Source organism: Phocoena phocoena, chromosome X, assembly GCF_963924675.1.
Source record: "Phocoena phocoena chromosome X, mPhoPho1.1, whole genome shotgun sequence".
NCBI lineage: Eukaryota > Metazoa > Chordata > Mammalia > Artiodactyla > Phocoenidae > Phocoena > Phocoena phocoena.
This window is the reverse complement of record NC_089240.1, coordinates 47,009,370-47,019,939: the sequence shown is the minus strand read 5'-3', so window position 1 is coordinate 47,019,939 and position 10,570 is coordinate 47,009,370. Positions and strand designations below refer to the sequence as shown.

Sequence of the window (10,570 nt, the reverse complement as noted above, 5' to 3'; positions counted from 1 at the left end):
GAACTCTGGAACATGTGGAAAGGTTGCTGGAAAGGAGATTGAACGATGAGCAGAGGGAGGCAGAACTGAGATGTGACAGAAAGGCAGATTTGGGGGTTTGAGCCCGTAGACTTGACTGTGCGGGACCAGGGGGAGATGGGGAGGACAGGCTGAGGGGGAATTTTTAAGAAGAAGGAGTGCCTTGAAGGCGGTCGCAGTGAGAATTGAGGCCGGCCGAAGTGAGGAGGCGTGGCCAGGCGCAAATCCCGGGCGAGGGGGCGGGGCCCGGGCAACTGGGTCCCAGCGCCGCTGTGGCTGCGGCTGCCTCATCGACTGCTCCCGCCTCCCCACCCCCTTCCCCGGGCTCCTTCCCGCCCGCCGCCGCGGAGACCCAGGCCAAGGCTGGGGAGGACGGCGGAGCCGGGCCCAGGCTGTGCCCCTGCCCCCGCCGCTGGAGCATCGTCGGGAGGCATTGGCTGAAGGGGAAACCCCCAGCCCGAGCGCGCGGCGCACACACGCGCCCCCCGCCACCGCCATCCTCTCCTCTCTCCCTCCCTCCCCTTCCCTCTCCTCTCCTCCCCTCCGCCCCCCAGCCTCCGCTGCGGCGGGAGGAAGAACCTTTTCCGACCAGCCAGGAGAGCCCAGATCGATTCCCATCTGGGGAGAAAGAAGAGAACACGCACTCGGAACAGACCGGCCGCTCGCCCCGGGGCTACGGAAGTGGCTCGCCTCTCACGAGAGAGCCCGCGCGGAGCGCTACCCCCCGACCCTCACCCAGCCGCTGCCGCATAGACAGCGCTCCCCAGCGGGCCCCCGGCCCCGCCGAGCCCACTCCCAGCGCGGGGCCCGGGCCGGCGATGCCTGGCACCGCAGCGGCGGTGGCCGCGGCTGCTGCTGGTACTGCCACCGCTGCCACGGCTGCTGGCCCGGGCCCGGGCCGGGGGCTCGAGTCTCCGCAGTGGGGCTGAGCCCGCAGCCCCGCCCCCCGAGCCTGAGGCCGCTGCTCCGCCGGGCGCCGGGCCTCCTCCGCCCGCGCCTACGCCCCAGGAGCTGGAGCCAAGCGGGGAGCCCGGGCCCCGCGCCCAGGCCCGGACCATGCACGGCCACCGAGCCCCGGGGGGCGCTGGGCCTTCCGAGCCCGAACACCCAACCGCGAACTCCCCCAGCGCCGCGCCACCGGCCTATGCCGACTCGGACCCTGGAGCCTCGGAGCCTGCACTGCCGGTGCCCAGGGGATCAGGCTCGGCTCTCGGAAGCCTCTTGGATCCCCAGTTTGCCGGACCCTCGGACGCCAGTCTGGGCGTCGCTCCAGGCCCCCGGGTCTTGCCCTGCGGCCCCAGTCCACAGCACCACCGGGCCCTGCGCTTCTCCTACCACCTGGAGGGCTCGCAACCCCGGCCTGGTGAGTGATCGAGAAAGCATGGGAGCCCGAGCCATGGGCCTGGGAGCGGGTTCTTGTTCTCGGGCCCTTTAAGCCCCACCTCTGGGCCGGCCCGCTCACCCCAGCCCTTCGTCTCTTCTCAACCCGCAACCCCTTCCCTCGCTCCTCGGCCTTCGTCTAATTCTTTCAACCCCGGCCCCCCCCCCGCCTCCTCTCTGTCCCCTGTGCCCCCTCAATCCTTCCGACCCTCTTCTCTTCTATCTGCTGAGGCTAATGGGAGAGGGAGCACTCTAAGAAAAAGGGGCTGGATTGCAAGGCAGTAAAAGGGGGGTTTGTTTGGGGGAATGGGAGAAAAGAACGAGTCTTCCATTTGCTAAGCGCCTACATTGTGCCAGGCACTGGGTGCTTTACATGGGTTTTCATTTCATCTTCAGGAGCCTCCTGTGAAGTAAGTATCATTAGACCCATTTTATACGGGAGGAAACTGAGGCTCAAAGAAATTAAGTAACTTGCCCAAGGTTACACAGCTAGTATAGAGACAGGATTCCAAACCAGATCTATTTGAGTCCAAAGTCTATGGTCTTTCTGCTTCCCAAACTGAGGTTGGAGACCATGAAAGTAAAGCCAAGCCTTCTGCTTATGTGATTTTCTCCTGTACTGTTCGGCAGCTCTGGAGTATGAGTGGAAAAAAAAAAAAGAGGGATGGTGGATTGATCCAAGGTTGGGGTTTTGCCAGGTGTATGTGGCAGGAGGACAAGGGAAGGAGGGAGTAGAAGGTGCTGATGAGAGACAAAGGTGGAAGAGGTGGGCCTTGGGGGTCAAGTTGGAGGGAAGGGCTGGAGGGGCTGGTAGGTAGGGAGACAGCAGAAAGGTGGTGATGGGGGGAGGCAGAAGCCAGTTGTAGCAGAGCTGCAGAGGTGCAGGGCTTTAATAAGGTTGTTTGTGAGGTGAAGTCAGGATGCTTGAACTTGGATTTGCAGAGGTGGAGCAGCTCTAGGTCAGGCTGGGGCCACAGGCCACTGCCTGGAGAGACCTTTGCACTGCACAGAACTGAGTGTCTGAGGAGTCCAGCAGGGCCTCCCCCATCTGGGGACATCCCATGTGGACCTGAGCCCAGGAGCCATGGAGGAAGAGCAGTACCTTCCCCTGGGCAACACTTGAAGTAGCTGTTGAGCCTCTGGGACCTCCCAGGGTCCACATCCCAGGCTTCTCAGGTTTGGGGGGACTGTGGCCCAGTACCAGGTAGCATTAGTAAAGCATAAAAGTATGGGCAACATGTGCCCCTTGCTGCTCTTGTGACCTTGGGCTAGTTGTGGAACCTCTGGGAGTTCTCAGGGGCTCCCTCAGTGTGGGCTGGAGATAACCAGCTGACAACAGGCCTTTAACGCCCTGCCCTGCACGTTGCTCTTGCTGACTTTCCAAACTCTCCTTGACAGACACAGTGTGGAGCAGGTTACTCACCCACTTTACTGCAGCACCTTCTTTCAGATCCCAAAACATGCCACAAGCACTCCCACCTCAGGGCTTTTGCATCTGCTTTCCCCTCTGCCTGGCAGCTCTTCCCCCTGCTCTCTACCTGGCTTGTTTCTTATCTTTCAGGTCTCAGCTCAGATGTCACCTCCTCTGAGAGACCTTCCCTGATCACTTTAGGTAGGGGCCCTTGTGGGTCTCCATCGAAATTGCCACTGCACTTCCATCCTTGTGCTTAGTACATATGCAGTTATCTTATTCTATGTGTCTACTTATTTATTGCTTGTCTTCCTCAACTAGAATGTGAGCTCCGTGAGGGCAAGGGGATTATATCTGTTTTGTTCACCGTTGTATCCCCAGCAACTAGCATAGTGCCTAGCTCAATAAATCCTTGAACAAATGCCTGAACAGATAAGAAGGGATCACATAGTAGGCCCTCAGTAACCATTGTCTAAGAGAAGGACAACTGAGCTCCTGCCCTCCAGATACTCTTGGTATGGGAGTCAGTAGCTGGGCAGCATCTAGGCCCCTGGTCTCTGGCCTCTGATCAATACACAGCAGTGATTCTTTCTATTCCGTCAGTCCTTCTAAATTACAATCAAAATACCCATCCTGAACCACTCTCCTCCTCCCCCCAAAAAGCAGCACAAAGTTCCTACGATCCTTTTTCCCAATGAAGTCCCTGCCTCTCGAATTGGTGGGTGTCTTTTTCTTTCTTTCACTTCAAGTTGAGGAGTAGGAATAAGAAGGGTGTCAGGGAAGGACCTGGCCTCCCATCTAACCATTCCTAACTGACTCACTGTGGAACCCTGGGTGAGTGACTTCCCTTCTCTGAGCCTCAATTTCCTCATCTAGAGAATGCCATGAGAAGTCTGTGAGATACTGGTTGCAAAGCCTGCAGAATGAAATAAAATTTTAAAAAAAATAAGAGAAAAACCTTCTGAAGAAGAGGCAGAGGAATTACTCAGGCCCTGGCAAGACAAGCACTGGGCCATGTGATTCACAGCAGCATGGGGCGTGAGAGCCCGCCACCCCCACTGCCCAGCCAGCCCAGGGGTAGGCACAAGTGACTTGCTTCTCTCTCCACAGGACTTGCCTATAATTGGCCCAAAGAGGACAGGGTTGGTAGTTGCAGGGTGTGTGTGTGTGTGAGTGTGTGTGTGTGAGAGAGAGAGAGAGAGAGAGAGAGAGAGAGAGAGGGAGGGCGTCAATTAAAGGATTGAAACATTTTAGTCCACATGTTAAGATTTCCGTGTGCCTCCCGGCTTCCTCCCTCAGACTGCTGAGGCCTTTATAGAATCACCATCCTTAGGGGCAGTGGCCCATCCTGGTGGGGGGGGGATGGTTTTTAAAATAATATATCTTATCCATGTTAAAGCTTTGAATTTCTTCAAAGTGCTTTCTCTTTTAGTTACCCTGATTCCTAGTGGGGGGTTGGTTGATTGTTTTTATGCCCATTTCCCGGTTTGATAAAACCTAAGGCCTTATTGGGTTACTGAGATAACTAAACTCTGAGATACCAGAGAGGGCTTTGAGAGAGTCAGAAAGGAGTTCCCAAGTGTAGGTTTGCTCATAGAGATTTGGGGGGAGCCCTGCTTTCTTCCTCAGCTTTGGGACTATCTTTCCAGATGCTGATTGGGGGATAGCTTGGGACTTGACCCTAGCTCAGTCAAAGGAGTTGCACCTGGTGTTAAAGCCTTTTCGTGGGTAGTGGAAGGACTCAGCCTGTTGAGGGGGGCAGCAAGAGGGGCTGGCTCCTTCTGATTTGGAGCCTGGGCCATCATCTGACACTCTTAGAGTAAGAATTGGAGCTGGAAAGGCCCCTAGTCACCGTCTGGTCCTGGGTTTCCTATACTGGATGAACATCAGAATCCCCCTCGTTGACTTTGAAAAAATAAATGTGATTCCCAGACTCTACCTCAGAGCTCCAGGATCTTAGGGTTGCAACCCGGGAATCTATTTTGAAAGCTCCTCAGGTGATTCTGATGTATAGCCTAGAGTGGGAACCATCCTTGAGCTGGGACAGTGGAGACTCTGAGAGGCAGTTTAGCTGCGGTCCTACAGTGAGTCAGCATCATTAGGATACCACATCAGCCTCCACTCTGAGGCCCTCTCCCCAGGGCCTTGTGTGGGCCTCCCACCATAACTCCCAACCCTGAAGGGAGGCATGGGATCTAAGCTAAAGGGAGTGAGTCAACCTCTCACCCACATACACACAAACACTGGCAGCCTCAGTTTACCCTTTATGCCTAGCTCTTATGTATGGCTGCCATTTGGCAATTTAAGCTGGAAGGCAGTTACAGTTCTGGGACTCTAGGCAGAGGAAACGCTGGCATCAGCAGCACCCAGCACAGGGCGTGGCCCAAAGGAAGGGCTCTAGAGGGGTGCCACCAAGGTTTGCAGAGCTAGGAGGAACATAGCAGTTCAGGTAGGAAGTTCAGTGGGAGCAAAGGCACTGAGACATGAGGCATCCCCAGACAGGGGCTGGTATTGGGAGAAGTAGAGAGATAAGGCTGGTGAAGGGACTTTATCCTGAGGGCAAAGGGGAACCTTTGAAGGGGAATGATGTGCTCAGATATGGGTGTTTGAGAAATCCCCACGGCTGTATGTGGAGAGTGGATGATAGGGGCACAAGAGTGGAGTCAGAGACCGGCAGGTAGGGGTCACAGTCATCCCAGCAAGAGGTAGCTTGGGTTAGAGTGATGGCAGGTGAGGAAGGTAAGATCTGAGAGATATTTTGGTGCTAACATGGACAGATCTTGGTGGTGTCTTGGACATAGAGGCCGAGGAAGAAGGAAAAGTCCAGGATGAGTCTGGGTTGTTTTCTGAAACCAACTATGGTGACCTGGTGGATGCTGGTGGAGCCACCTACTTGCAAGAGAAGGAGCAGGTTTGGGGGGAGATACTGATGTATGTTTGAAACCTGTTGCATTTGAGAGGCCTGGGGGGGCATCCGGGTGGCGAGCAGGGGCAACTCTTCGTTGTGGTGCGCGGGCTTCTCTTGCTGCAGAGCATGGGCTCTAGGGCGTGTGGGCTTCAGGAGTTGTGGCTCGCGGACTGTAGAGTGCAGCCTCAGTAGTTGTGGCTCACGGGCTCAGTTGCTCTGCGGCATGTGGGATCTTCCTGGACCAGGGCTCGAACCCGTGTCCCCTGCATTGGCAGGTGGATTCTTAACCACTGCACCACCAGGGAAGCCCCAGTCCCATCCTTGAAGACATGGATAGTGAGGTCAGATAGTGAGGTCAGCAGAGTCACCCAAACTTTGCCTTAGAAATGTCATTTGGGGGTGGGGTGGGGGGAGGAGCAGTTTTTAAAGTATATTTGCATAAAGCTGAGACCCATTTCACATATACCCAGGGTAGTGGCTGCTGCAAAGAATGGAGGGAGTACTGAAAAGCAAATCAAACATTGGTGAAGTAAATTCCTGTGGCTCCTTCCATGTTTTCCCTGTTGAGGGCATCCTGAGAGACCATAGAGGGAGGTTGCTCATGGAAAGGAGAAGAGGGGACTCTTGACAGGAGGGGGTGGTGGGCTCTGCTGGTGATTTTTGGAGAGCAGCAGTTTGAGATTCCAGGGGAGTGTCTGGGAAAAGACCCTGATTTGGTTTCTAGTCAGCTGGGGCCTCCCAAACAAACACAACAAAGTGTAAAGACTGGGTAGCTGCAAAAAGGACTTCTCCAGACAGGACTAAAAGAATTGAAGTTTCCAGCTGCAGATGGTTGGCACCCCCATTCCTCGGCCCTTTCACGTGCCTCTGCCCCTAGGGGACAGCCTGGCTGGGGCTACTTGCTCCTTCAAGGGTGAGCAGCAGCTACCAGTGCTCCAGACAGATGCCAACCATGGTATTCTGGGGACCAGTTAGCTAAATGCCTTAGGCAGATGTGGAGCTGGCCAGACGCTGGCTGGGTGGGGCTAGGACCTGTCTGGAATGAGGACAGGAAGTGCACTCTGCCGTTGCCCAGTCCAGAAGTGTTAAGTGCCCTCATCTGGAGAGAGCAGACATCCTTGGAGCAGTGAGTCCAGCCTCTCCAGGCTCCAGTACCCAGTTCCTTGGACCTGGAAGGCATCACACCTCCAAAAGGTACCTCAAAACACAGAGGGCTGGAGACAAGGATGAGGGCAATAGCAGAAGGCACCTCTGCACTCCTGACTCTGCCCTTGGTTCACTGTGCCCTCAGGCTTCCCTTCCCACCTCAAGGCCTTCGTTTCCCCATTTGTAACATCAAGGACCTACCTGTTCATCACATTTGTCTGGCATATAGTAGAGCATCCTTAAGTACTTGGTGAGCAGATAAGGGAGAGTGCAAGAGGGGAAGAAGGAGGACATTTCTTCATTTAACAAATGTTTATTGAGTACCTACTTTGTGCTTGGCCCTGTGTGAATTGCTGGGTGGGCAACAAAAGGCAGGCTCAGTCCCTGTCCTCGTGGAGCTCCTTTCTAGCAGGGAAGACATACATGACAGGTAATTCCAAGCACAGGTGCTGAAGGAACAGATGAGGAGGGGGCAGGCAGGGAAAAGAGGACACTTGAGCTGAGATCCCATGGATAAATAGTCCAGAGGTAAGGAGAAGCAGAAAAGCTGTTCAGGCCCACGAGAATGACATGTGCCAAAGCCCCAGGCAGAGGAGAGCACTTTCGAGGAACAGACAAGAGGCCTTTGTGGCTGGAGGGTGGGGGTGGGGGTGGGGGTGGGGAAGTGTTTTCAGGCTGGGCCTTACTTGTCCCTACGCTCAGGAGTTTGGAGTTTACCCCCGAGGCAAGGGGAGCCCTTCACCGGGCTACAGAAATTGAAGGGGATTGTGTTTTCATAACCTGGTTGTGGTGTGGAGAATACCTTGTAGAGGGCCCTGAGGATGGGAGGGAGACCCGTTAGGAGGCTAGAGTGGGAAAAATAGTCTATGGATTCCTGCCCTCCTAAGAAGTTGAGTCTGTAGGACTTGGGGTCTGGCTGGACGTGTGAGTTAAGGGAGCAGGGGGAGTCATGGAGAAAGCCCAGCCTCTGGCTTAGGGAACTGGGTGGCTGGAGGTGCCATTCCTGGGGTGGGGAAACAGGAGGAAGAGCCACTAGGGGCTGGGATAGAGCTGGGTTTTAAGATGCACTGAGTCTGAGGAGCCTGAAAAAGGGGCAGTGCCCAGTAGGCGTCAATTGTGTCCATCTGGGCCCCAGACTAAGGACAGGAGGGTGAGGGGCACAGGTGTGTGGCTGAGGCCCAGAGAGGGAACTGAAGGCTTTTCCCGTTGCTGGAGGCTTTCAGCGCTCCGCAGCACCTCCCCGTGGCCCGTGCAGAGAAGGGGTTAAGTCAGGGAGGGAAGGCGCCTGTAGAAAGCGGGAAAGGCAGGACTGGCAGCGCTGCCCCCAAGGAGCTGAAGCTGGCATAGAAGCCCTTCTGCCTGGGCCTGCTAGGCCCTCGCCGCCGCCCACGCCGCTGCCTTCAACTTCACCTTCACCTTCTCTGCCCCCCTCTCCAGCTTCTTCCCTGCTCCCCAGGCGGGGCCTCCCAGCCTAATGCGTTCCAGGTGTAGCTGCGGCCCCCTCCCCCACCCGGGGCGTAGGGGAGGGGGCAGGGAAGGTACTGGGCTCTTTCATTCTGCATCTCTTAGGGGCTCCAAGTCTCCAGATCTCCCTGACAGCTTCTGTCTCCGGAGAATTCCTTCAGGGATCTCTGTTTGGGCCCCATGTCCCTGTCAGGGGCAGGTAGTGGTGAGAGCCCCCCAGACCCAGCTCTGCCACTTTCTAGTTTCATGTGATCCTGAGCGAATCACCTCACCCCTCTGAGCGTCGGTTTTCTCATCTACAAAATGGGGTTAGCATCCCCACCTCCTAGGGTTGTTAGGATTAAATGCCACAGGTAGAGCAGAGCACTCCGCATGGCACATTGTAGCCATGTTCAACAAGTGGCCCTGGTCTGCTCTTTTTGTCCCCTTGCCTCTTTGGGCCTGCATCCCTCACTGTCTCTGTCTCCCTTCTGACTCGCCCCCGCCCATTTTTTCCTGTCTCCCTCTCTAGCTGTCCGATTTTCTGGGTCTCTGTAGTTTTCCTGTCTTCTTCCTCCTTGTTTTTGTCCCAGTCTCTCTCTCGGTCCTTTTCCGTCATGATCTTTCTGTGTTGCCAACTCTCAGTTTTGACCAGGCCTCGGTGTGGGGGCAGGGGGAGGGGGGAGGGGTGGGTGTTGGGGGCTCTGGGGTCACACACAGCAGGGGTCAGAGAGGCCATCCCCTAGCGGCTTTGTCCTCAGGAGGAGGGAAATCACAGCCAGCGTGGCAGCCCCAGCACTGGGTAATTACTGCCCCCAGTGCTCCCAGCTGCAGCTCCACTCCCTTCCCTTCCTGTCCTCTGAAGTCCCCAGCCCCTCCCTGGGGGTGGAGCTACCACCCCCAGCCTTCTCTGGCCTCAGGTCCAGAGATGCTGGGAGGAGGTGGCTAGGCCCTTAACAGCAATCAAGCAACTGGAAGAGAGATGGGCTGTCTGTGCTCCCATGTGGCTGTGTGTGTGTGTGTGTGTGTGTGTGTGTGTGTGTGTGTACGTGCGCATGCGTGCACATGTGCCTGGCTGCCTCGCTGTCTTTGTCCCCATGGGTCTGTTTTGTGTATATCTTAATGTTCTTGTTTCTGTATATCCATGTGTATGTTTGAGTGTGTGTCATTATATATCCATGTGTGTCTGTGTGTGTCTTTGAGTCTGTATATGTTATGTGTTCCTGTGTTATGACACCTTGGCTCTAAGCCCCTGGGGCATTTCCAGATGTTTCTGCGTGTGGGTCTCTGTATGTAGACTGTGTGTGTGTGTGTGTGTGTGTGTGTGTGTGTGTGTATGTGTTTCTGTGCCAGTGCCTGCCTCTGCATGGCCCCTATGGGTCTGTATCTTGGTGGTAGTGGTTGGTGGAGAAGGAGGGTGCCTGCCTGTCTTTTGGCTTTTTCTGCCCCTTCCTCCTGTTCTTAACAAACCCAAGACTCTGGTCACTGTGCCCTTCAAAACACACTCTTCACCTCCCCACCCCTAGTATCCACACCGTTGCTCACTTTTCTTCCCTTGCCTGCAGGACTGTGCCCAGTCTATCTACACCTGAAAAAACAACCTGGATGGCCAAACTCAAAAACCATTTCCTTTAGAAAGTTCTCTGACCTCCCCCCCACCGCCCCCAATGTGATTTCTTTCGCAATTCAGCAAACATTGACTGAGGATGTGCTCTGTGACTCTGGACACAGACACACTTGGGATCCAGTCTCAGTTCAACCACTTCTAGATGTGTATCCTCAGGCAAGTTATTTTGTTTCTCTGTGCCTCAGTTTCCTCATCCGTAAAATGGAGGTAATAGCATACAGGGTTGTTAGGAGGATGCCCTGCAGGAAAGCATCAACAAAATGCCTGGTGCAGAGTAGGAGCTCAACAAACAGTTGAATCCTCATACCTTATATCCTCCACAAAAAACTGAACACCTTGAGTTCCAGAGAGTTCTAAAAGTTCTTGCAGTCTCCTGCTTTTTTCACCAGGCATCCTGCACAAGGCAGAAGACCAGACAGAACGAAAGGCAGATTCCAGTTCACAGAACTGCTGACAAGTATTGCATGAGCCAGCTCCCTGAGAGTGCTCAGGCCCAGAAGAGACTGGGCCCTTCCAGGGGGTAGAGGAGGGACTCCAAAGCTGCTGCCCTAGGGCCAGAGCACATCAGATAGAGCAGGAGGTAAATGGCAGAGGTGGAAGGGACCTTAAGGACCATCTAACTCAGGTATTGCAAGTT

General features: G+C 55.2%; 1 protein-coding gene across 1 annotated transcript in view; it reads left to right on the top strand.

The window, feature by feature from the left end:
- Positions 1-573: 573 nt before the first annotated feature.
- The window catches only part of FGD1 (FYVE, RhoGEF and PH domain containing 1), a 36,096-nt gene continuing 26,099 nt past the window's right edge, over positions 574-10,570 (top strand). The window contains exon 1 of the mRNA XM_065901252.1: positions 574-1,381. Coding sequence (XP_065757324.1) covers positions 1,075-1,381 — 307 coding nt within the window. The 5' untranslated portion in view covers positions 574-1,074. The remainder of the gene's footprint in view (positions 1,382-10,570) is intronic.